This window comes from Tiliqua scincoides, chromosome 4 (genome assembly GCF_035046505.1).
Source record: "Tiliqua scincoides isolate rTilSci1 chromosome 4, rTilSci1.hap2, whole genome shotgun sequence".
Lineage (NCBI taxonomy): Eukaryota > Metazoa > Chordata > Lepidosauria > Squamata > Scincidae > Tiliqua > Tiliqua scincoides.
Window position 1 is genome coordinate 129,502,967 of NC_089824.1, and position 27,752 is coordinate 129,530,718.

Consider the following 27,752-nt stretch of genomic DNA (forward strand, 5'->3'; position numbering starts at 1 on the left):
GATTTTGTGTGGAAAAAATTTAAAGTGAAAGTCATCCGTATTATTTCAAGGTCAATGTTGGCTTGTGTGCATCCAAGAAAGAAATGCTTAACTCTGTGTGAAGTCTCTTTCTGCAACTGACTACCCCAGAAGGTCAACAAGAGTTAATGATATAGGTGGATTTGGGAAGGATCTGGCAATTATACGGACAATAACTGCAATTATACTTATGTAAGTGACGGACCTGATCCAGTCAGGTGCTGAACGCCCTTAGCTCCTAATAATGACACTTTAATCAACGCTAGACAGTAATGAGCCCTGTTATAGGGCTAATCAAATCTCAGGCTTCAGTGAGCTGAACATAACAGAGTTCAAAAAGGGACATGCTCTTCCCTGATCCTCTGCAAGCAGCAGGACATAGCTAGGCAACTACATGACTGGAGTAATTCAGGGTATCTGAAACTTTAGGAATTTTTAAGCTGTTGAATCATAATGTTGGGCAGAAGCTGGGTAAACCCTGACCCAGCCAAAGTGAGGCACATCTTGGTCTCAGTAATTTCAACTGTTAAGCAGGTGGTGAAACTTTCTCATTGAGAAAGAATCAGTGAGACATAGCAGGGCTGAATTTTTTCTTACCAAATCCCATGATTCTTTGTGATTTTTAAAAAATGATACTTTAAAGCTATTGTTTATTTACGTATTTATTTACTTTACCTGTCCATCCACCTGTCTATCCATAACAAGACCTACCACATGGCTTACATAATAGCATATGAACACATCTGAATTAATAACTCCAAATAGTGTTAAACACATGATTTAGCTGCTGCTTTAACCGGCTTAGCACACGCTGCACTGGTGTTGGATGTCACAGAAGTGCCATAAACCACCAGTGCACACTGCATCATATCCCCCTTCCTGAGCTCAGTTCCAAAACTCGGGGCAACACAGACTTTGTTTTTGCGCCGTCCAATGAACACTCGAGACAACAGGTATGGGAGAAAGGGTCCCTTTATTTAGCAGTTACAACAGAAGAGGAGGCTGAGACCTGCAGCATCCGAGGCAGCGAAGCCCCCTGTGGTGCGGAGGTGGGACCTCTGGGCGGTACCAGAACACATCTGCCTCCAGGCGGGCATGCACCCGACTCCAAGTCGCGCCCCGTTGTTGGGCGGCGAAGCTCATCCATGTCTGTCCCTTAAGGGGAAGGCAGCCGGACCGTGGGTTGTGCCACCTCGAGCCGCTGAGCCTCTGAGGTGGACCCCGCAGTCCCGGCCAGGGCCCTGTCTATGTCCTCGTGCCGCCGAGCCCCTGAGGACTGAAATTGGGTTCTGCCCTGCCTATGCTGCCTGAAGGTGCATGCACGAAGTCCACTTCACGCCTCCTAACCCGCACCACCTGCCACCAGGAAGGGTCAGCCTAGCATTTGACCCCCCACTTCCAAACAGGGGGAGAAGCGCCTTAAGGCCATCCTGCAGGTCTCTCAGAAAGATGTCCGCCCCCTGCTCAGACAAGTGCCCCCATTTCCTCTGTAGAGAGCAGGCATCCAGAAGGCAATGGCTGGAAGCACAATGACCTGTCCACTGGTCCATGCCACATACTGGCCAATCTCTTTGGCAACCTTCCTCCTCATCCTCTCCACCTTAGCACAGTGGCTGGCACTACGCCACACCCGCTGCTATACAAAGTCCAACCAGACCATCATGATGCTGGGCAGCCAACCCTGAAGGGTGGTGAGCTCCTTGCCTGCTCTGGGCCTGAATGGCAGCCCGGACATCCCCAACAGATCATTTTCGTGCAGGTGGATCACCAATATGTCAGACGACAAGTTCTCCTTCAATTACTCTGCATTGCGGGTAGCAGCTGGCCTCACCGCATCCCCTGTTTGGCCAGCCAGCCAACTTGCATGGCGGGGCCGAGCCCGAACTGTGTTCCAAAATGCCTCGTGGCTGCCCACTTGCGGGCCCAAACTACCATGGACTGGCCACAGACAGTTCACGAACCAGCTTCTCACCGCATCCTGCAGAAGAAGAAAGATAAGTTATTGCCCCAACCCCTGCCCATTGCAGCGCCCCCCCCCATAAAAGAATGCCAATGCCCCCCATTGGCATTCATTATGCCAATGAATAAGCCTGCCTCTAAAAGATCCGAACGTAGTGCCTATAAGCTGTGGAACGCCAACGTGCTATCTGCTGCATGTCGCCCCCGGACAGGCACAACACCGCGGCTGCAGCCGCCGCTTCGATACACAGGGAATGAAGGCTATACTCCTTTGGCTTATGCCTGTAGTTGAGCTTGGGCAGGTCTGAGTTGCCCCATTGCAGCTGCTGGGTCTTACCTGGGCAAGGTGACAAATGTCCCTGTACCTCGGCAAAGCTTCCCACCTGCAAAATTCTCCTGTGGGAAGCCATGCCAGTGCTGCTGCATCAATGAATTTGCACTGGTTTGGGCTGTAAATAAATAAATAAGGGCATAATCCTAACCAGGTCTACTCAGAGGTAAGTCCTGTTTTGTTCAATGGGGCTTATTGTCAGGAAAGTATGGTTAGGACTGCAGTGTAAAATGCGCAAGAAAGCCTTTGCTGGATTTAACCATCTAGCCTAATGTTCTGTTTCCAGCTACAGCAAGCTCATTAAGTAGGGGAGAAAAGCAACAGCGTCTGGTCCCCAACACCAGGTATTCAGAAGTATATGATCCTTGGATTTGGAGTGGACAGCACCACCTCAGACTGAAGTGGAGCTGATTGTGAAGTGCTTCAGACTGTAGCTTCAGACTGTAACTGGGGATCACATGTTTTACACAAGCACACACAGTCTCTCTCTCTCTCTAGTAATGGGACACCCTTACAGCCCTTGAAAACTGTTTCTTGTAGTCTGCATTCTGAACTATTTCTCCCCTAATAGCAGGTACACCAGATGCTGAACAAAGGAAAGTGACTATCTTGTCATTCATTAATAACTTGTTCATTTGATGAAAAGACAGTGCTAGGCGACCCATGGGAGCAGTTTCAGATTTGATTACACTATTACAAGCATATAAAGTTGGTGGATGATCTTAATCCTACATCACTGAAGTTCTGTTTGCAATGAGAATTGCCAATAATGTGCAGTATTTCATGATAGATCAACCAGTGCATGACTTGGTGCTAAAAAGAAAGGAAATTATTGTGTCTTAAGTGCACTGCAGAAAATGTGCATATGAGAGAGATAGAGATGGGGAGCTAGCATATGGCATTGATACAAGAACTGTGAAATATTCCTGATGAAGTATGTTTGTTGCCTAAATAGCAAGTCTCTTTTATGTTGTCAGTTTTAAGTATTTGTCATTTTTTAAAATTTATTATAGTCAGTATGAACAATATAGAAGACATAAGAGTCATTAACATTTTGTTTGAGGGAGAGCCCCTTCTGGATATTTTGCAAAATAAAAAGATGTCTTATTGACTAAACATGCATCTGGGCCATATCATTAAACCCAGGATGGCAAACCTCTGGTTCATGTACAACATGCAAACTGGTAGTCCACGGTTTTGCATGCACATACCTTGAAGAAGTTTCATTACTTAGTTATGGGCGGATTTGGAAATAACGTAGCTGTGATTGCTGTTATACAGCTCACTGCTCATCTCATTCTCCTCCCCAAAGGCTGTTACAGAGGTGAAACTTGATGTCATTCAACCCAGCAAGAAGGGAGTATTATAATGTCCTGGGTTCTGGAAAGAGCTGCCCAACCCACCTGAGGTTTCAAAGCAAGGATAAGGTGGTTTAAAACAGGGGTGTCCAAAGTTTTTAGCAAGAGGGCCACATCAGCTCTCTGACACTATGTTGGGGGCCAGGGAAAAAAAGAATTAATTTACATTTAAAATTCAAATAAATTTACATATGTTTACATAAGTGAATATATTAAAGATGAACTTATATGAATGAATGAAGGTCTTGCAATAGCCCAAGGCCTATATAAAGCCTTGCACAAAGCAAGGCTGGCCTTTTCTTTGCTGCCGCTACTGCATCACAGACGTGAAAAAGCAAGCAGTGGAGGGAGCCCTCATCCCACAGCTCACGCGAGAAGTCAGACTGTCGCCCTCACTCTGAGAGCAGTTGCGTCGGGCCAGTGTGGGCTACAATAAATCTCTGGAGGGCCAGAGGCTCATTGGAGACTGAGGGTTCCCTGAGGGCTGCATTGAGAGGCCTCGAGGGCCACAAGTGGCCCCAGGGCCAGGATTTGGGCACCCCTGGTTTAAAAGACTATGCCCAAATAACATTGCTATAAACCTGAATGAAAGAATTGCTCGCATGGATTTTGGTGGGTGATATAAGGAGTTGGTTCTAGAACTTTGACTTTAACCTATTTTAATATAAACAAAGAGTGATTCTTTAGAGACCAGAGTAAGTGCTTATTAGACATCGTTAGAGGTGGTTCAGGTCTCCATCACTGATATTCACCTGGTGTGTCATGGCAAACAAGTAGGCTATGTCCTGTCCGAAAGATGGGTACCAGCTGTGCAACTGTCATTTCTTCAAATAAAATTTTAAGAAAAAAAGAAAGAGATGCATGTAGTAAAAATTAAAACTGGTTCTTGTGTTTTAGGTTGGAGTTGAAGGTGAACCTACAAAGATGGTGAATTATTCATGCAGGCTATGAGTTGGTAGGGTGGACACATTGGGTCTGGGAAGGGGTAGGATTAGCAGCACTGGTGTGTGCTGCATCCTATCCCCCTTCCTGGGCCAGATCTGCTGGCATGGACACTGAATCACTGGTACACTCAGACTTGTGCCAGTGATTTAGCAGGTGCACGTCTGAGAAGACCCATTGCTGCAGCTGGGACCTTCCCCAGGGCAATGGGACAAATGTCCCCTTTCCTTGAGGAGACCTCTGGACCACAGAATTTCCCTTCTGGATACAGCACAAGCCATGCTGGCCCCACTGCATAGGCACGGGGGAATTTCAATAGGATTTGGGTTGTCCATTGTACTTGTTTTATACATACTGTTATAAAGTAAACCGCTTTGTAGAAGTTAGTTCTGAAAGTGGCGTATACAATTATTAAATAAAGAATAGTTAGGGTCAAATTAGACATGACTTGGAAGATGTGTGACTATGAACTGCTGTTCCCTCCCCCTTCTCCCAAATGTTAGTAGCTGCTGTAGAGACCTGATACTGACTGGGGGCCAAATCCTACCCAACTTTCCAGCACTGGTGTAGCTGTGACAGTGGGGCATGCACTGCATCCTGCAGTAGGGGGGAATCACAAAGGCCTCCTCCAGGTAAGGGAATGTTTGTTCCCTTTCTTTGGGGTTGCATTGCTGCAGCACCGGCACAGGAAAGCTGGAAAGAATTGGGCCCTGAAACTAGAGTCTTGGGCTAAGGAGGGGAGCGGGGATTAATTTTTTTCCTCTAGCACCACAGTCCCAATCCAAATCACTAGCACACAGTCAATGGCAGCTATAACCATTTATAAAAATTGTGGGTGGTCATGGGTCTCCCACATTGTGTGCCTGTCGCAACTTAATGCTGATGGTAAAAATTGTGCCAAATGCAGCTATTAACGAAGGCAAAAAAAGCAATCAAAGGCATTCCTTTTTCAGAAGCTGCTAAACCAAGTGACGTCATTTCCCAAAATGCTAATTGTGTTTTTAAGTAATCCAATAGCTGCCTCTTTCAGTTTCCTGTTGTATCTCCTTCCTGAAAAAAAAAAAAAAAAAAAAATTAAAGGATTGGTTCTGGTAATTGTGAGTGCAATCTGTCTTTGAGAAGTCTGGGAATCATTTGCATTTTCTGAGAGCTCCAAAACTCTGTGGGCAGCCAAAGTGTTTATAATTAAATTTATGTTAACATTATAGCATATCTGTTGCAGCCTGTTGCTGAGACTTGACACATCCTGAGTGTGGGATTCATTAAATCCCCTGCTTTGTTATAGTGCAGTAATAGATCATTTAAACATTTTTTGAAGAAATGGTGCTTATGAAACTTCAAAAAGGTTTCAAAGCATGCATCTCATTCCATATGTTTATTACACATATACGTATGTGAAAAAGTATGAACAAAATAATTACCTCCCACGACTTCTGACAATTGGGCTAATATGGTATTTCAATGAAGCAAATCCTGAAACAAGTTTATGAGCATACTATACATTTATGTTTCCTGGCAGACACTCTCATAACCTCTTAGTTAATTCATAACCTGTTCCTATGGGCATCTTCTGCTGACAGAACTAGCATTTCATCAGAAGAAGGCCCTGCTACATGAAGGTTGCATAATGCAGCGGTTCCCATACTTTTCAGTGCTCTGCAGTGAGTTGAGACGCGATGCTCTCAGTACATAAGAACATAAGAAGAGCCCTGCTGGATCTGGCCAAAGGCCCATCTAGTTCAGCTTCCTGAATCCACTGGCCTCAGAATGGTCTGTGGAAGTGATTACTGGTCAAACCGGAAGTTGAGTCAGTAAACCGGAAGTTGTTTCTGGTCACTTCTGCAGGCTATTCTGAGGCCTGTGGAGGACAATAGAGTGTGTTGCAGGCCCGGCTCGACCCAGAAGAGGCCTCTCAGTCCTCCCAATTGCAGCGCTATCAGGAGCATTGCGTTGGGCCCACAGTTTTTTGAAATGCTGGCATAATGGATCATTCAGTGAGGGCAATCACATAGTTTCATTGGTGTTTTGTCATTTGATTGAGTTTGTGGTGCTGTAAATAAATTATGTTCACTTGTTGTTTAGTTAAGTCATGTCCGACTCTTCGTGACCCCATGGACCAAAGCACACCAGGCCCCCCCAGTCGACCACTAACTTCTGAAGTTTGTCCAAATTCATTTCCATTGCCTTGGTGACACTATCTAACCATCTCATCCTCTGCCGTCCCCTTCTCCTTTAGCCTACAATTTTTCCCAGCATCAGGGTCTTTTCAGGGTCAGCTTCAATATCTGTCCTTCCAGTGAACAGTCAGGGTTGATTTCTTGTAGAATTGACTGATTTATGTGACCCCCTAATTGACTGGGATAATACCTTTCAAATAAAAACAGCAAGGGGTTAAGAATCAGTGGCTACATACAGACTTGTAAAAAGTGTACAAAAGTTAGGATATTGAAAAAAAAAAAAAGATTTTCACTCACCCTCCAAAACTTCCCACCCACCTCAAACCCTTCTCTTTAAGTAGGATTTTCTTGATCTAACTAGTGGCAACAGTTAGGCTAACCACTATTGCTACAGGAAAAGGGAAGGAGATGGATCTGATCTGCTGGTAGTTTATTAGATAGAAATGCTCCAGAAGCCCATGAGAAATATAATTTTTCTCAAGGTAACTGCCGTGCCAGGCTAGGTAAATTTTGTTTAAAAGGGGTAGTGGTGGGAGCTCAGCTGGGAATTTTTCTAATGTTTTTAAAGTTGGGAATTTCTCTCTGGCTTGGATTGTAATCTCAGGAAAGAAGAATTCATGACCATGAATGCTCTTATCCTAAAAAGTATATTCCACTCTCATTATCTGCAGGTTTGTGATCTGCAGATTTGACTCAATGCAAACCGCAAACCCATGCTGGAGTGCCTCAGAGGACCTCCTGGACATGATTGGAAGTCACATCTGGGAGGTCTTCTGAGATACAGGGAGGCCACGTGAGGCCTCCCCACACCTCCAAAGGCCAGCTGGAACCTTCAGAAAGGCACTTCCAGTTTAGCAAAAAAACTGGAAGTTCCTCTCAGAAGGCCTGCGAGAGCCTTCAGAAAGTCACTTCCGGAATTTCCAGCTGGGCCTCTCCAGGAATTTACTTATCCAAAGATATCGGTATCTGCGGGGGAGAGTCCAGGAACGGAACCCCTGTAGATGCCAAGGGCCCACTGTATTGCTAAAAGTTTCAGAGTTCAATATTTATCATTGCAGATTTTAAAAAGGAAAGAAAAGATGAAAGCGTACTCTAGTGCTTCCCCCCTATAAGGAGGGCTAATATTCACTGTTACTGGTGGCTTTAAAAACCAAATGGCTTAAAAAAGAGTTTAAACAACTCTAAGGTCTATTGAGGGCCGTTAATCAAGATAGCTATTCAGAGGCAGCGTACCTCTAAATATCAGGTGTGGAGGACAAATAACAGGGGAAGTTTGTTGTCTTCAAGATATACTTATGGGATTCCTAGAGGCAGCTGACTGACCATTGTTGGATGGTTTTGTCCAGGATGGATTTCTTGCAATTATTTGAAAGGCTCTCCTTAGGCTTTTATTTATTTTGAACAGTAAAGAAAAAAAAAACAAAGGCATGAAATTCCATTAGTGGAAGATTACTAGCCAAATATTGAGTCTTGTAACTATTTCCTCCCTGAGTGTCAGTAAGAAGTAGTGTTGTTCTGTTTTGGCTAAAGGCAATATTCTCGCATTCCTGTCAGTGATGTCAGTATTTTACTTGCTGGTGAAGTTGTTCTCTTGTGGCCCCTAAATCCTGTATTTATTCTCTAGTGTGATCTGGGATGTATGCTTGTTCCTGTTGTATTTTTTGCTGGGGATATGAGCTTCATGGTTTGCTCCCACCTGATACTGTTAGCCTTATTAATGCTGTCAGAATCACTCATTTTTAACCCAAACTTTCCCATTACTCATACACAAACACACACACACACACACACACACACACACACACACACACACACACACACACATACATGCACTTGGATCATCTCATGAGAAGGGAGGACTCTTTAGGAAAAGCCCTGATGCTGGGAAAAATTGAAGGCAAAAGGAGAAGGCGACAGCAGAGGATGAGATTGTTAGATAGAGTCACCGAGGCAATGAACATGAATCTGGACAAACTCTGGAAGTTAGTGGTAGGCAGGGAAGTCTGGCGTGCTGTGGTTCATGGGGTCACGAAGAGTCAGGCACAACTTAATGACTGAACAACAACATACATACAATGATAATTCTTTCCTTTCATTGTGGGTAAAAAGAACCCCTGCTGAAAACAAAATAAGAGTCTGTCAAGGAACCAAAATCAACCAACCCCCCCAAGAAAATTCCTAATACTTTGTCAAAAACTAAAGGGGGGGGGAGGAAAAATGAAAGGGGTGAGGTGGTGATAAATCCAGCCACTTTGGAAGATGCCACCAGCTTGGTGGCAGAAACACCAAGCTCTCTCTCTCTCTCTCTCTCTCTCTCTCTCTCTCTCTCTCTCTGTGTGAGAGAGAGAGAGAGAGAGAGAGAGAGAGAGAGAGAGAGAGAGAGAGAGGAGAGGAGAGCTGCCTGATATTGGCATGATACTGCCTGATACTGGCATGTAGGGAGAATTGGTGTGAGCACTTGTGTCAGGGGATCACATTTTGAGGTGGGGTGGCACTTCAGTCCAACCAATCAATCAACAACCTTTAAAGGCATCACACAGAATAAATAAATACAATCACAAATAAAACCCACAGATTAAAACCATAAGGTTACACACACTAAAACCCCAATCGGGACTGTCTTAACTATTAGAAATATACACATTTGCAAGAAACTTAGCAACAAGAAGCGCAATTTCTTGCGAAAAATCGTATAAAAGAAACGCTGCAAGAAGGTTGGGGGGGCCAGAATAACTGGAAATAACAGGACCAAAAATTGCACAACGAAGCTTACTGAACACGGGACAAACACAAAGGAAATGAAAAACAGAATCAGGTTCTAATGGCTGCAACACCTTTGGTCAAAAGGTACCCTAGAGTATCGACCAGTCAGCACTGCAGAGGGGAAGATGTTTAACCGTGCTAGTATAAAAGCCCTGCTCTCTAAGGGATTCGTGAGAAACTGAAAATAAGAATGACCATTGGCAAATGAAGGGAAAATTCCATAATAAATTGGGGAGCACACCTGGTTCAAATGGGAAGATAACCATAGATGTTCAGATTCCCAAAGGCTGTCATAAATGAGGGATAAGTCCTGATCAAAACTACAATTAATAAGCGAATCCAAAAGAATGCCTATAGAGGCTAATTTGGACACACAATACTCATACCAGGCAGATTGAAAAGGATCCTTCAGAAAATGAACAAGAAGGGAATCAGAGAGAGTCTTAAAAAAAAGACGCAACCAAAATTTAAAAGTGAATTTCCAAGCCCATGTTGAAGGGAGATGTACACCCAGCTCAAGGGACAAAGTAGACAATTTAATATAATTAGGGACCCCCAAGATCCGTCTATAAAAGGAGGCAGGCAACTGATCAACTTTATGAGACATGGCATGGATCCAAATAGGAACCCTGTAAAGCAGGCGACTAACCATTTTAGCATTAAAAACGCGAAGCGCAGCCGGGACATACTGATTCCCGGCTGTATGATGAAATTTGGCTATTGCGCCAATTAGATGTGAAGAAGAAGCTATCACGGAGTTCCTGTGGCTAGACCACTTAAGTTGGTAATGTAGAAGAATGCCAAGATATTTAAAAGTTTTAACTTGTTCAATGGGCCTATTAATAATTGCCCAATGAAGGGGCCTCTAGGATTTGGAAAAAACCATAATTTTGGTTTTTTCCTCATTAATAACTAATTTATTGCGCAAGCAATAAGATTGAAATAACACAAGAGAGTGTCTAAGACCCGAGCTGGAGACTGAAAGAAGGGCAGCATCGTTAGTATATAATAGAATGGGGACAGGCATCTTGTTCAAATAAGGGGCTGACTTCTCAGCTGTTGACAAATAAACACAAAGATCAGCTAAAATTGGCTGTGTGGGACATTCCTTCCCGTTTACTTAATTCGTAAATTGTATTCTGCCAATTTCTGCCAGGTTCGTTATGATTGTAACGGCTCGCTAACAGGGAAGATACCAGTTACTAAAGGGGTTAGGCAAGGTTGCATTTTAGCTCCTTTTTTTTGTTTTTTTGTTTTAACCACTTCAGTCACTGTTTCAAATGGCAGAACAACAGGAGTTGCCCCTGCTAGGTTAAAGTTATGTTTGTGCAACTCTTTTGTGCACAAACATTCCCATCAGGGGAATGTCCTCACAAATAGAACCTTTGCAAACTCTGGGATCATGAGATGGGGCAATTGGGCACATCAAGCTGTCTCATTTCCCATTCCTTTCATTTCCTATTGACATAGAGGAGGATTGGGCTCACTGTACCTTTTGGTATTTTGTATCAGAGTCAACTTCCATTTATTTCAGCAGCCCCTTCCAGCAGTGTTCCCCGAGAAGGGGCACAGCGCTATGTTTTGCAGTTGCCTCAACACACCGTGTAAGCATCTCCTTCTCCTTGCCTTCAGAGCCATTCCAGGCAGTGAGAGCTACATGGAGGTGTGTCTTCCTCATTGCTCTTGCCACCCAGAATGGCTCTGAAGCTGAGGGGGAAGGATCACTTACGCAGCACTTCGAGGTACCTGAAAATCTTAGCACTGTGCCTCCCTTTTGCGAATGCCACTGGTCCCTCCAGGAACAATTTGAGAGCTCATCATAAGTACGGATGGTAACTAGGCAAAGACGTACTTTTTTCCCCAGTGGATGTTAACTCTTCTATGTCTCTTTTTTAAAAAAAGATTGTTAGCCCTTCTCATTCCTTTTCTGATATAAACTACTCTGACCACTTCTTGATTGAAAAATGAATGAATGAATGAATGAATGATGCTATGGTGCTCTCTTGGTTTCTAACCAGAGATGTCAATGTTGTCTGGTTGTTCTTCTGCTGGCACCAGTCCCTAGCTCACAAGGACTCTGGCTTCATCAGGATTTGAGGGAGAAGACACATTTCCTTTCCAGGTTCTCAGCCCCTGAGTCAGGCTCACCCTCTGGTTACCTGGCACTTAGGCAGAACATAAGGCCGGAACAAAAGCAGACTCAACATAGCCCTTCAAATGAAACCGAGTTTATTTACAAGGACAACACTGGTAGCAGTATTTCTCTCAATTAGCTCAATAATGCAATTCAGCAGTAAGAACATAAGAACATAAGAACAGCCCCACTGGATCAGGCCATAGGCCCATCTAGTCCAGCTTCCTGTATCTCACAGCGGCCCACCAAATGCCCCAGGGAGCACACCAGATAACAAGAGACCTCATCCTGGTGCTCTCCCCTACATCTGGCATTCTGACTAATATAGCTTAGTGATTTAGTTCAGTGATTTTAGCTCTATGATTTATCTCTTCTCTGCTAACTCCAACTTCCCACCCAGAGTGGCCAGAAGCTGGCTCTTATATATACTTCAGGGCCGTTTAACTTCTCCCCTTGGAGTTACAGCCCGGTTCAACCTAAACTTCCCCATACCAATGCAGCAATGCCCTTATGGGCTATGCTGCATTCCATGGGGAAGTTTAGCAGGCAGAATGTCTTCTCAAGGTAAGGGGACATTCATTCCCTTTCCTTGGGATAAGGCAGGGTAAGCCCCAGCCTATGCAATGGATCAACTATATAGCTGGCATAAGTCCATGTTGATTTGTGTTGCTAGATTGAGCAAGGGGATAGGATATGGTATGTGCTGGCGCCACCAATCTCACCCCCTCCCAGGCTGGATTCATCCACCCCATCACTGCCCCCCCTGACCTGTTACACCCCTCCCTGCCCTCCCCCCTCTCCCTCACCCTTCCCCCACCCTTTGCTGCTCAGAATGGAGCTTACCTGCTCTAGCAGGAGGTTCTCCTTGCATCAGCACCAGTGGGAAGATTGTGGCCTCCTCGTCAATGCTACTAGTTTTGCGGCATGTTTCCGACATGCAGCTATCTTCACAAAGTCTGCCTTCTAGTTTGAGAATAATAGCAAAAGTGCTCATTGTCAGTGATTTCTATGGAAGCTCTGGCTTGCAGAAGGTGTTGTTTTCACCACCTATTGCTTTCCCAGAGTCTGAAGAACCTAGCAGGTGCATCATATAAAAACATCTTTCTGCAGTTATATTTCGCAACCGACTTTGGGCAGTGGAATATTGTTTTAAAGGCTTCTGGAAATCTTCAGTCCCCCTGAGCTTTTGCAGGAAGATTAAATGAATTCTACAGCAGGTTACTCCACTTTCTATAGTAATGATATCCAGGCTGTCTAGACCACTGTTATTTTCAGTTTATGGTTTTACTATCAAGCAGCTAATTAGATGTGCTTGGCACCTGCCCAGAGAGGCCTTTTCAACTGGAGCTGTGAAGATCCCACTGCTAGGCGAATAGCATGAATAGACACCTTGGACTCGGGATAACTAACTGGAGTATGAGTGAGGATCTAACAATTGTTTTGAGTTTTTTTTTTTTTTGAAAGTGGTGCCGCCAGCTTTTGTAAAATTTCAAAATAAATTTGGAGATTCTGCTCCAGAGAAATATTATAATTCTTTTGTGTTGCTATTAGAGTGACGTCAATGTCCAAGGTACTTTTTTTTAGCTTTCTAGACATAAATAAAGATCTCTGTCCACGAGGAGCTTGCAAAATGCCCATAGTAGTGTTCCCAGAGGGGGGCACAATGCCAGGTTTTCAGGACATCTCCTCAGCGTAGCTCTCACTGCCTGGAATGGCTCCAGTGGTGAGGGGGAGAGATAGCTAACATGGCGTTCTGAGGCACGCTGCAAAGCTCTGTGCCCCCACTCTGGGAACTCCACTGAGAGTTAAGATTAGATCTACAACATTTTTAAAGAGTTTTCCAAGGTAACTTGGAAAGACTAATCCCCTAAAGTTTGGATGTTCCTGAGCTGTGCAGGTTATCACTATGCATGTGTGCATTCCTCTAAGCATATCATGAAAGTGAATTATATTGTATCACTGTTTGACTCACCAGAGACCTCCATCCCAATCCACTTTGGGAACCTTTGCAGCAAAATGTGAGTGTTGGCTTGGGTGCATGTTGAAGCGAGTTACCCAATTGCTAATAATTGTGCACAGTCAGCCACAACATGGATTCACTCCACCCATATCCATGTCATTAGGTGACTTAGCCGTGGGTGCTTAGCCAGTGTGCCATCAGATCTTCAGATAAAAGCAAAATGCCCAATCCAAAGCATTGCATAATCTATCTGTTGCTGAGCTGTTCCAAAATAGACTTCCGGTGCGGAGCTGGATTTTTGGGTGTTTTCCTATGTGAAACATTCCCTCCATGATCCACTCTGGGAGAAAGCTATAATCTTGTTGCTGAGATAATAAGGCAGCAACTGTTACCCTGCACATGCCTAATCTTGTCTGATCTCGGAAGCTAAGCAGGGTCGGGCCTGGTTAGTACTTGGATGGGAGACCGCCTGGGAATACCGGGTGCTGTAGGCTTATACCATAGTCTTTCGAGACTGAACGTTGCCAACCAATAAGTTTGCATATGCAGTCAGGAAATCAATGAGGGAGCATTTAGACATTTGATACAACGCCTACAGTATGAAGTGTCACAGTCCAACCACAGATATTTGTGTGGTCCTTCACAGAATGGTCTAGCTGCCGCAGAATGCTGATAGAAAACCTATGTGTAACATTTTTTATGTATGGATAGATTCTTGTTCAGACATTTGGGGCAGTTACGTGGTTGGGACTTTAAATGGTTGGAATGAGGTCTCAGGAGTGTACCTGCTTGGTCTCCTGTGTACCTGCTTGGCACCATATAAATGATTCCTTGTGTGAGCTGTATCCCAAAGGATACATTTCTGTGCATGCTCTTCAGACGTACAGAAGATGACATTCATTTGGTGCTGGGCGTGGCTGCCCCTGATGCCCTGTTGTGGGTTCCACCATTGAGAAAGCTCTGATGGTCTGGTAGTCTAAACCTGCCTTGTGGATGAATAACTTGTGAAAACAAAAATCCTGTATCTCTTGTTCCCAGTTTATAAGCTAGCTGTGGAAATCACCAGTGACAGATATAACTGCCAGCCAAAGTGTGGAGCCACTCTAAAAGTAACGAATCAGTTAGCAGGGTCGAGGACTGGTATACAATTTCATAGAGGCGCAATCAGTTAATAACTAGCGTTGTTTCTGCCTTTAAATGCCTGTACCACCCAGACCTTAAGCTCCAGAATGTGACCTGTGCAGTTCTGCCGGACTGTGGATGCTCATTAGCAGTTTCCCATTTCTTTGGACCCTATGTTGGCAGAAGGGAGGGTCTGGAAATTGCGGCCAGCAAAACAGCAGCAGCTTTAAGTAATTTTCTATGCGCTGTGCCAAACCGTAACAAGACCCTGTGTGCTCCTTGCAAACACATGGTCCAGCAAAGAATGGGCCCTTGCCAGAATTCCACGGTTTTAAGTGCAACAAAAGTCAGCATCTAGGCAGCCCGGCCTCAACAGGTTTTCATAAATGGAGTTGCCTAACTAAATACAAAGTGGTTGCAAAGCTATTCCCCCTGGGATACACCCAACAGCTGCCTCAGTGCAGATGCTGATGGATATAAGCATCTCAAGCACGAGAACAAGACCCCAGCAGGCAGTCAAAGCCATGGAGACCTTCCGGGTCTTTTGTTTTTTCACCCAAGACAAAGAGCATGGAGTGAAGCTGGCCTGGATCCAAAAGTGGCAAGCGAGAGCGAGAGAGCTATAAGGAGCTCAGTCTGCTCTGTTTCTAGATAGATGAGTACTTCTTTAGTTTGTTTTAGTTTTCCATCTCACTCCTGCACCATACTTAAGTCTGATTTGAATCAGGAGGATCTCTCTCTCACCTTACTAATTTACAGTAAGATACTGAGGGTCCAGTGACAAGACCCCAACTTGTTGTTCTTCTTCCTGCCCTACTCTCCACCATTGGAAATAGTCAGACATGTGGAAGTGGTCCTGTTTAAAAGTCCCCTGTTCCTGAACTGATTCTCTTTAAATATGGAAAGATGTAGCTAGCTGTGCAAATCCATCAGAAAAAAATCAAAACACCACAATCTAGTAATACTATTATGCCATTATTAGGAACAAGTTCTGAAGTTCTCTGGAATGTTTCATCCATAGATGGTAAGCAAAGCAAAACTGGGGTTGGAAGGGGGCATGCTGTTGTAACCTGAAAGTCTGTCATTTAAAACCATCTTAAACTACTCCTGTGCTGTATTTTAAAATGGTTCCAAGCTGCAGACATGGGAGCTGTAACTTCATGTCAATTGCTTTTCCTCTCCAAAGTAAACAATGTTTACTTTGTTAAACATCTAATGTGATAAAAATTTCTGGAAATTCCAAAAGCTCATTGCTCGTACAAGTCCATGGCTAACAAAAACCCCTCAGGATAGGAGATAAGATGTTCATTAAGTTGGATATTTCGAGTACAAAATTTTCTTTGGTACTGGGGTGAATAAAGGGGAGGCTAAAAAATAATCATATACTAACTGGGACGCCTAAGTTCCAAACGCAAATAGGGCATACTGATGAGGGGTACTAAACTTTTTCCTGCCCATGATACCAAATTCCATGGATAATGAAATCCATGGGGGGGGGGGGGATGCTGGCAAACTAGAAGTGTCTTTCTTTTAGAAGTGTCCTGGATGCCTTCTGAGGCCCTTCAGCTCTTGGTTCAGCATCTGTGGATATTCAAATCCATGGGTGCCAAGCCCACAGATTACGAGGGCGCACTGTATATTTGTACTGCCTTTTAGGCTGAAATCCCTCATAGTAGTTTACATACAATAATTAAAACCAACACCCAAACAATGAAGTTTCTAGATGCTGCTGCTGGTTCTTAAGCTGCCTTGATATCAGTGGTTCCCAGAACAGCCTCCACGATGAACTAGGCAGCAGATGATAATTGCAGTTTATCCTCTGTTGGGTCACAGATGTAAGAGTAGCTTCTGACTGCTATCCTTTCTTTCCTGCTGCTTTCCAGCAGCAGCTTCATGTGGCATCAAAGAGACACGGGGGGGGGGGGATAAGATGGCGACAGGCCTCACCCCACTCAAGGTGTTCTGGAAGCTGTTGATTTCTGAGCCACCGGGAAATTCGTGTTCAGAAAATTTAAAACACAGGTCTGCCACCATCACATCTACTTCGGCTCTCAGTATATAAGGCCAGAACAAACTACTACATACTTAACTCAGATATTTTCTTTTCCATACCAGCGAATACAGATGTAGTATTATCGCTTGCCATGTTCTAAAGAGTCAACCCTTAAATCTCAAAGAACACTGCAGTGTTAAGTAGACAGTAGCAGACCACCGGCATAAGGAGGTGCAGAAAACCAGTGACATGTCCCAGGCTGCCGCTGGCCCTACTTCAGTATTACTCTCTACATCGGTATAACCAGCAGAGGCAAAAAGGGGGCCTCGCTGCCTGTTTTTTGAGACCAAAAAATACATCACATTTGGACGGTTCATGAAGTTATTCTGGATATTGTATAGTATGATCCTATGGCAAATGCAAGACACCCAAGGATGTTATAGTTTCCTCGGGGGAGGGGGAACATGGGAAAGACAGACAAGGCTGGATTGCAACAGAGAATACGTTAGCGCATGGCTGACAAATTATCAATTTTATCTTATTTATCTAAAGTTTTATTCTAGAAATGAACAGTTTCCAAACAATCTGCAAAGCAGCCCCCCCCCACATAATTTCAACCCATATTTCAAAGCATATTTCATCCTTCCCCGTAATCAGTTATGAAATTATCAGGAGCCACTGAGCCTGAAACAGTTATCCCTCCACTTTGTGGGTCCCTGTGTCGTCTTGTGAGTTACCAGGACTGTGAATTGGAACATCTTCCTGGGTGGCATGCGAGGGACTGGCACCACCCACCAAAACTGGTCATTGGTCCCTCTTAGGCAGAAAGAGCTATAAATGGCTTCTTGTTTAGGCTGGGATTTGTTTGGTCAACAATTTCTAGTTCCTAACTCTTGGCTTGCCTGGTTCCTAGCTCCACCCTACCTGCTGCCCATGGCTCAGTCTAACAGGGATAAAGTTATTTCTACAATTGCAACACATAATTATGTCATACAAGTATCAAGTTCCGTTGTGATCCCTCAGTTCTCAAGGGAGATACTGCAACAGTGGGTTTTACACCCCTCCCCCTGAATGTCTTGGGATCAAATTGTTCAAACTTATATTGCAAATGTACATAGCATATCTCTTCCACTATCATAGTGCTCCAAGAAAAGACCAAATTAGAGTGTGTTTTACACCTGACCTGTTGCCTTTGAAATTACAAAGGTGCTGGGGTCAGACTGATACCAGAAGTAGAAATATACAGTTGTGTCTTGAGGGTGTACAGTAGTTTTGATTCCAGTATTTGTTAAGGCAGATATTGAGTAGCAATGAATTTCCTGTGGGAGGTGAGCTCATATTTCAGTATGAAGGAAGGGGACAAGAGTGTTTACACTCTCCACTGTTCTAGCTCTGCACTCCCCTCCCCTCCCCTCCGCATTTCCTCTTCCTCTCTGTCCTCCTCTTCCTTTTCCAGTCCAGAACGTGGAAGGAGAAGGAGGACCAGTGGAGGCAAGTAGGTGGACAGAGGTAGGAATCCAACCACAAAGAAATGCCTCTTTCAAGGTGATATTTCCCAGCTGCCATTTTTATGAAACCCTTGTTTTAAAAATAAATTAAAAATTGATTGAAAAAATTGATTGAAAAAAAATTCTAGTTGATTAACTGGTTGGCAGAACATCATAGCCTTAGTAGTTACTGGCCCATCTGGCAGGAGATTCCACCATTTGATTTAAGATGCTATTGTCCTGTGTCCAAGTGGCTTGAGTTTTCAAAGAATCATCGCGTTACAAAAATCAAGCAAAACAAAACGCCCAAATTCCATTATGGGTGCCAGAAAAGGAATACACTTTGTACCAGAAGATATATCAATATATAAGCTCACACTGAATGCTCAATATTAAGCTGTATTTTTTTTTTAAGGAATTTGTAATGGAAATGCTTTCTCAGCATTTCCATTATAAAAAGTTTTGCTGCATTTGGGAATAAACTGGAAAGCAGGCATTTATGGCAGTAAATATATGAGGTTGTTTCCCTCTCACAGTGTAGCTAATATTTTAGCATACAGATTAATCTTGTGCAATGCTAATGCATGAGCGAGTTCAAAGGATCTCTGCAAATGCCTCTTCAGGAAACCTAGTGGAAAATACATCAGGATTTCTAGTCACTCCTGGCAATAGATTTGTCCAGATCTGGCCTGAGACCAGGCTGCACTGCTCACCTGGATGTATGAAGTGTTCCTGATCCTGAACTCCAGTTTTTCCTACTCCTTCCCCCTGCCCAACCCAAGCTCCTTCATAGTTTTCCTCTTTCATTCCCCTCCCTCCTGAATTTGTCTCATCCCCCATCATAGCTTCTCTTGTCTCAGGGCCTGCAGGCTTGAGCTCCTCTTCCATTCTGTCTTTTGAAAGGCAGAGGATGCCCCCCCCCCAGGGATAAAGGAATGGAGAGAAGTAGGGTGCCACTCACCTCCTCCTCCCAACTCCTTATTCCTGCTCCTGCCCTATGCCTTTTTAAAAGATAGGAAAAGCAAGATAGGAGTTGAGGAGGAAATCAGTGTTTAGCAGTGGTGGGGGTGGCAGCTGCCTCTGCCTCTATTAATGTGGGTCAACACGGGGCAGAAGAACACTGGTGGGTATAGGACGCTGCCTTGTGGCCACCAGAGGAATCTCCTTAATCCTGCCCCATCAGCAGACCTGCCCTGTGACTCTTCACTCATCATGGGACCCTGAACACTGGCCATAACCCCTGATATCTGCTTTGAATGCCCATTAGGGAGATAAAGTGCAATATAAATTTGTAAATAAATAAATATCCATGCGTTGACATCCATGTGCAGGGCTTTACAAATGTACACCATTCAAAGGAGCGATATGTGTGGACAGTCCCTTAACACTATCATCCAATACTGGATGTCAGGGTACGTGGTCAGTACTCCCCCTGCCACCAGGGATGTAGCTGGCACATGGGGTCCTACTTTCCCTAAATGGATGGAATGAATGGTTTTTCTGTGAAAGTTTGTCCATGGTGTTATATTTAAGAAGACATGGTCACATAATAATAATAATGATAATAATAATAATGATAATATTACAGGTATTTATATACCACCTTTCTTGGTCTTTATTCAAGACTTTATTCAAGGCGGTTTACATAGGCAGGCTAATTTAAATCCCCGTAGGGATTTTTACAATTGAAAGAAGGCTCTATCTTTCAAGAGCCACAACAATTCAGATGTTTCATTCTGATCTGGCCTCCATCCTGGCCTCCATTCTCCCATGCTCAGAGCAGATGGAAATAGCTCTGCTCAGGTTGTCAGCTGCTTCAAGGTCCCACCTTGCCGGTGGCCTTGAACTGGCGACCTTGTGGATGTTATCTTCAGGCAAATGGAGGCTCAACCCTCTAGACCAGACCTCCTGCCCTCAGACATACACAAGCCATCACTTGGTGTCACAGACATCAAATGATACAGATATCACTTAGTGATGAACACACTTTTCACCCCAATTTGAATGCTGGCAGGGATAGACTTTTTGAAGTAATAGTTCGCTCTCCGTGAACTAAAACAAGCAGCATGAAAATGAGTAGGAATCACAGCTTTCCTCCCCCCTCCTGACATTAAATGAGATAAAGTGTTCAAGAAGAGGCTTGTAGCTTTTCCAGTTCAGTTCATGTACATTTTGTGAAGTGTTATATGAATGTGCGGGGGAGGGGATAAAGGGATGACGAGATGAAAGTGATCACTTTTGAACAGTCAAAGCAATACTCATAAACAAATGTAATTAAAGTTATGAAATCCTAAGCACCACTTTAAACCACTGCCTGTTGGTTCTGGATGATTATTAGATTATAAAACATCAGAGCTGGGGAAAGGGTGATAGAAATAACTGCAAGTCAATTGCACCAGGGTAAGTAAAATGAGATTAAAGCATTAGTCTTCTACGCACTCGATTTACAAGAGGATTACATGCAAAACAAGACATCGTAACAACATGTGGTTGATATTTTTATTGCTTTACTGGTGTCAGAGTAGGGCTGTTTTCAATATTGAAGTGGAAATTCTATTAAAATTCATAACAAGCGAGGAGAGCTGTCAGTCAGTTAATGGGATTGTGTAGTTTCCTTCTCTTCCCTGAGAGCTTAAGCTGGGTTGAAAACCAGATTGCGGTTCACAATATGCATACCTATGTCACCTCTGTCTTGGGTAAAATGTATTTTTAAGCAATGTTTTTATGCTTTCAAGATAAAATATTACAAGATATTGTAATTTGTGCACAATGAGAAATGAAAATATTCTCCCAGACTACACACACACACACACACACACACACACACACACACACACACACACAGGGTTAGTCTCATTCACAAGGGTTCCTTTTCAGAACTCATCTGGATGGCAAAAATCACATTAAAGCAAATTCATTTAAGAAACAATGTCCCTTTGCTAGGCAATTTAAAAACAGCTTTGCTGACCTTTGTGATGTAAGACAGAGTCATTAGGCAGATAATCCATTAATCAATCTCCCTCCAGGCGCATAGAAAGACTTCACTCTGAGCCAGGGACCCCTCCCTTCACCCAGAGCAAAAGGAATGCAAAGTGATTATTGTTCTTTCACATGCTGGGGGGGGGGGGGGAGGGATCGCTTGCCTTGGACTGAAACTGTTCTAAGTGTCTGGTGAGAGAATGATTGATGGATTGTCAACTGCCCTCTCTTGCATTAAGGAGGCTATTGTTAAATAGCTGTTTTCCTTTAATTTAATGAGACCTTAAATGCCCTCTCTTGCATTAAGGACGCTATTGTTAAATAGCTGTTTTCCATTAATTTAATGGGCCCTTCTCATCACTTGAGATAAAACCATAGGTGAAAAGTCCATGGGTAATTAGGTTATGCCTGTGTACACATGCACAGGAACACACAAGTATATAAAATTCAAATGTGTATGTCATTCATCCTGGAAGGCTCAGAGGCCTGATGCACCTTGCTGAATTCCTTCACATGATGGGCTGGTGACCGAATGGAAAGAGGTTGACGTTAAGCAGGCTGTACATATGGTGTGCTGGCAGTCATTGCCATGATTGTACAGAGACTGGGAAGTGTCCACCAACCCACTGGAGAATAATTTACATTATCCTTTTTCAAAATGGTTGCATTCATGTGAAGTGTGGAGGAGGAATTTGGCAGTGCGAATCAGCCCAATGTGAACTAAAGATGGGAAGGTCAAATATCAAGAGTCCAATTTAGAGGTTCTGATGAATGCATGAAGAGCTGGGGGGAAAAGGAATACATGCATTGGCTCTGTACCTGACCACCACCCAACAGCAGAAGGTCTGCAAAGGGTCGACATGTATGCAGTTGCACACACACATTCAACAATCAGGAATGCTGGGAAATAAAAGGTTTCCAGTCACACAGAGTGAATCCTGTGCAGGCAGATTTGTACACATGAATTCCCTCTGCAAATCTTCTGCTGAATTAGCAGTAATGGGAACAGCATGTGTTATCCTATTCCTCCATCTCCACTCTGAGTGACTGAATAGGGTTATAGTGTGTAAGAAATGTCAGATTGCATACTACTAGTTTCTGCCCCTATAGAATAAAATACTTCATTTGCAATCTTTTCAATATATCCGTATTATTTAGTGCAACCATTTTGAACTACTGTGCCATGGCACATTGGTGTGCCATGAATGGTCTCCAGGTATGCCATGGGAATTTGGGAGAGGGTTATTTATCAGGCCATTGGGGTTATTCACTGGGGAGAGGGTTATTTATCAGGCCATTTATCAGGCCATTATCCAACCCCCACCCGCAGTATGGTGTGCCTTGTCAATTGTCAAAAAACTGATGGTGTGCCTTGAACATTTTATTGCCTTCCCAATGTGTCATGAGATGAAAAAGTTTGAAAATAACTGATTTACAGTGCAATCCTATCTTGCGCTGGAACAGGCAGGCCAGGAGGCCTGCGCTGTGTCCAGCACAAGATAGGGCTTCAAAGTGCTACAACCAAAGGTAAGGGGAAACTCTTCCCCTGACCCTCAGCTAAATCACTGCAGCCCCATGGGTCTCCTTGGACTTGCACCACCGCAAGAGATGGCATAAGTTCAAGGAGAGTGCAGCTGCTTGAAGTTGCTCCATGCAGCTCAGGAATGGGGGTTGGGATCTGGCATAACTGCCAGGTCCCAGCCCCGCCTCCCACTTCCCTCATGCCCACCTGCCCCCAGGACCGCCCTCCACTCGCCCTCCCCTCACACCTAAATGCTAGTTATGCTGGATCCCAACCCCCATTCCTGGAGAGAACGGAGGGACTCCAAGCTACTCCGCTCTCTTCGGATTTGCGCCACCTCAAGAGGTGGTGCAAGTCTGAGGAGACCCATAGGGGCCAGCGGCCCTTACCCAGGGGTAAGGGGAAGTGTTTCCCCTTGTCTCTTGCTGAGCCGCTTATGGCCACAATCCTGCGTTGGATACAGCGCAAGCCTCTTGGCTTGCCTGTACTAGCACAGGATAGGATTGTGCCCTTACTCTCAGATAAACCTGTATAGGTTTGTAGTCTCCATTTCGTTCAGCTCCAACCCCAAAAAGGTAGCCTTAAGAAATGCTGCTCTGCTCACCGTTCCTGCCTGAGAATATGCACATGATGTTGTCACCATCAGTTACATCACAACACTCAATCAGTTTGTATACAAGGCCTTAAACATTTGGCTCTTGCCGCACAGTGACTTCACCACCTAATAAAACACCTATTTGTACACAACAAAGCCATTAAGAAGCCATAATAGACTGGTACAAATTACTCAGATAAATTAAGGGGCACTGCAGAATAATTAAACCTCTGTAAGATGCATCTCACTTAACCAAGGTTGTTTTGCAAAAAAGGATTCTTTTTCATTACTCCCCATGACCTTAATGGTTGCTAATTTATAATCTCTTTATGCTTCCCTGCAGGGCGATATCCAGCAGCTGTTGATTGTCGGAGATCCCAGAGCAGCATTTGACTATTGTGATCATTATAGCCCAGACTGTGATTCCCCTGTGCCCAATGCTCCTCAGGCTCAAGAACCTCAAGTTGATGAGGTGAGTAATGAGTCATGTTTTTCTGGATTTACTACACTTTAATGGGCATGCTGGAGTCATGCCATTGCGGGAGCATTTAAGCTATGACTGGAGACAATGCCTTCCTTAGTAATACATGTATTTACCCATCTCTCTCAGACATTTTTCTTGTAAATTGTGCTTAACCTTTTTCTATGCGTTACATTTCAATATTACTAATTACATGCCCTTTCCACAAAAAAGGATCGTTCTATGTATAGTATCATTGCGTGTTTGCATATAATCTAATTTGGAGCAACACCTTTCATTTAATTTGGTTTGCTAAATCAGGTGTCAGTGCAGCATATTATCCTCTTAAGTCCTAATTTCTTCTTGTTTGTACTAACGGGTGTGTGTGTGTGTGTGTGTGTGTGTGTGTGTGTGTGTGTGTGTGTGGCATATCATTCATACCTATGGAAGTTTGCATGTTTTGTCAATTTTTTTTCAGTTTCATTGGCTTTCCATACATTACTTCCAGCCCAATCCTACTCTTTCTGGCACTTGCAAAATGCACTGTGTGGAGATGTACCCACAGATAAGAGAATGCATGATCCTTTACTCAGATGAGACTTCACAGACTGCCCCAACCACATGATGTAACATGATCCATTTTGGAATGCCTGCATCAATCAGTGGGATGCACAAGTTTGGGCATTTAACGATTCTTGTTTAGCTGATTCAGTGATGGTGTTTTCAAGGTGATACATAATTTTATGTATCAGTAAGATATTCAGAATTGAGCTTGCCATTTTCCAGTTGTGCGTTTTTCATATAGTTTACTAACCCTGAGAATCACAGACAGACAGACAGTGAAGTGGCATGGCAGGTAGTACAGTCATGTGTCACTTAGTGATGGGGATCGGGACCGTGATCCCTTTTGTCAAGTGGTGCTTGATGCAATCTGAACCCTCCACAGGAAAGGGGATGTTCCGCTCCCCTCCAGAGGGTCGTCTGAGCCTCCCAGAGGCAGTGCATGTCCGAGCACTGCCTCTACAAGGCTCAGACAGAGGAAAATTGCGCCTCTTGCATGACTTCTGGTTTCACGGAGGAAGCCGGAAATCGCGCAAGAAACACAATTTCCCTCAGTCTGAGCCTTGCAGAGGCAGCGCTTGGACATGCGCTGCCTCTGGGAGGCTCAGATAACCCTCTGGAGGCGAGGGGAGCCGAGCTCCTCTTGCATTTGGAGGGTGGGGGTGTGCGCCACTGACGACCATGTGACCACACGTGGTTGTCAGTTATGCTATCTCATTCTGTTAGCCAGAATGTCGCTAAGGGGCGCACACCTGTATTTGGCCACTGCTGCAGAGCAGTGATCAGAAGGAAGTGGATTCCATGCACTGGCTTCCTGATGGTGACAAGCATCATGAGGTGTCAGTGGCAAAGCGTGGATGGATCAGCATATGAACATGGCTGCAGATTATCCAGCAGCACCCAGGGCTGACATGTGCTCCCTGGTTCCACAACTGCCTTCAGATGACCACTTGTAAAAGTGTGGGCTCCTTGGGGTTCAATCCTAAACTTTGCCAGCCCATACCATGCAGCTCCACTAATAGAGAGCATGCTGTGTGGTATGGAGGGGGTGAATTGATTGCCCAGGAATGGCATTACCTCCCTGGAGGCTACCTGTTATCTAATAGATCTCTTCAAACCTATGCCAGCTATTTTGTGTTGCACGTATGGGGCCTCTGGCTGTTTGCAAGGTGGTCGTGAAGCAAATGATGTTGCCGCAGCTTTCGTGCCACTGGTTCAGGGCATATGGTGGTGAATCAGAAGTAATAATTTTAAAAATATAATTTTTATTAATAATTTTTTTAAATGTCTATTTATCTATCAGTACGCCTTCAGGTTGCATATGGGTCTCCGTGGACCCACACTAGTATGTACCTGGCATATGTCCAAGAAAAGGAAGGGGGCAGGATGGGGCTGGAAAATGGGGGATAGGATCTGGCATGCATTTTTGTCACCAAGATTCACCCCCTCCAGCCCACTCACTGCCCCCTGCCCTTCCACATCCCCACAACAAGCCTCCCCCAAACCTCCCTGTTTCCACCCACGGCTTGCCCCCACCACCCACTTACTTGGGTTGCACAGATCAGACCCCGTGGCATGGAGCGTGTGAAGTCTCTGGCTGTTTGCATGGGTGGCTCCAGAGCACCTGATGGCAGTGAACCTTTTGCTCTACCGTAAGTGGATTCATTGCAGTGGATTGAGAGATCCACAGCCGTAATTGGGGATGGGTGGAATTAAGCTGCTAGCACTGCATCTCAGGCCTCAGTGTAACAAAAGGGATTGGTGCGCAGTATGAAGCCAGGCCTTCTACCCTTTTCTATTTGACAGAATAGTAGCTTGCTGCGCTTCAGGTTCTAGTATAGCACCCCTGCTGGCGGAAACAAAACAAACTATGGATTTTGATTTTAAAAAAGACACTCAATGCAAGTGTAGCAATATGGGAAAAGAACACGGATCGGCCATCTGTATTTGTGGATTTGGACCTATGGATTTCACTATCCATGGGTCTCAAATTCGTGGGGTTGGCCCAACATGGACGCTCCGGAGGTGACTGGAACTGTACACGGCCTCCATGGACCTCAGAACGCCTTCTAAGGCCTTTGGGAGGCCTTAAGTGGTCACTTCCGATTTTTGGTGGAAAACTGGAAGTGACATTTTAGGCCTTTATAAGGCCTTCTGAGGCCTGGGGAAGGGTTAAAGGTGCTGAAACCCTTGGACTTGATTATCCAAAGATTACAGCATTCGCATGGGTTCCTGGAAACGTGCCGCTGCTGGTAACGTGGAATTACTGTAATATGGAATTGAGGGAACTGGTTTATACCATATGGGGGATTATCCTAAGCCACATCTTAACCATAGTTTAGTTGTTGCAGAGTTACAGGCCTGAATTAAAGTGCTTTGTAGCAGTTACTCTTGAATAAAGTATTAAGTTTGGTTAAAAACCCTTACAGCTTGGTGTTTGAAAACAAGCACTGCAGTGTTACAGCAAGTATTGCATTCACAGTTTACTGGTAGCATAGTACGTAGTATAAGGCCCCAGTCCTATCCAACTTTCTAGCACCAGTGCAGCTACAGTGCAGACCCCAGTTAAGGGAACAAATGTTCCCATACCTTGAGGTGGCCTCTGTGACTGCTACCCCATCACAGGATGTAGTGCATGCCCCATTGGCACAGCTGCACCCGCACTGGGAAATTGGATATGATTTGACCCTAAATGCCCACAAGAAAGCACAGAAAAATAAGTCCAAAGTCTCATGTACTGGAATACTGCTGTGTTTGGAGTATACAAAGATGGCTCCCCCAATTTGTCTCAGTAGCCCAGAGAACAAGGGCAAGGCACTGCGATGAACCGTGCACACTGAGCATAACTTGTGACCACTGCCTGTATGTGGTGGTCTTCTCTCTAGGCTTGTCTTGGGTTCTGGACTTCTTCCATGACTATTCTTATAATAAAAAGGTTTTAGAGTAGCCCAACGCAGATAAGTCAAAGTCAGTGGAAATTTCTCTCCTTCCTTCCAGTATGTCTCATTCCTCTCTCTTTCTCCTTCCAGTATGTCTCAAAGGTACTTAGTGTTCAACTTTCATTTGCTTCAAGTTTGACCTTTAGAGCACACCTGCTTTTTGCATGGTTCCTCATTTTCCAGCACACGTAGGAGGCTTTGGAGGCAGTAGAGCTATGCAACTGGGTGGCCCAACTGACATTTCTTAATGTTTTCTTTGCTCCACACAGTTGCTGCGTGTAGGAGTGTTCATGGAATGCACGCACACTCACCTGCCATGCTTGTCTAGACACAGGTAGCCTGTTAGAAACATTTCTATTCTTTTCCATACCTTCTGTACCTTTCCTGTATCACTCTAAGTCCCTCTGGCATAACTCTCAGTTTAAATCTTCAACTATCCCTTTAGATTTGGG

The 27,752-nt window shown here is 44.4% G+C and overlaps 1 protein-coding gene across 1 annotated transcript in view; it reads left to right on the forward strand.

Moving 5' to 3' along the window:
* The window catches only part of COL11A1 (collagen type XI alpha 1 chain), a 284,888-nt gene that overhangs the window by 60,479 nt on the left and 196,657 nt on the right, over positions 1–27,752 (forward strand). Inside the window, exon 5 of the mRNA XM_066624556.1 lies at positions 23,684–23,812. Within this exon, the coding sequence (XP_066480653.1) occupies positions 23,684–23,812 (129 nt within the window). The remainder of the gene's footprint in view (positions 1–23,683; positions 23,813–27,752) is intronic.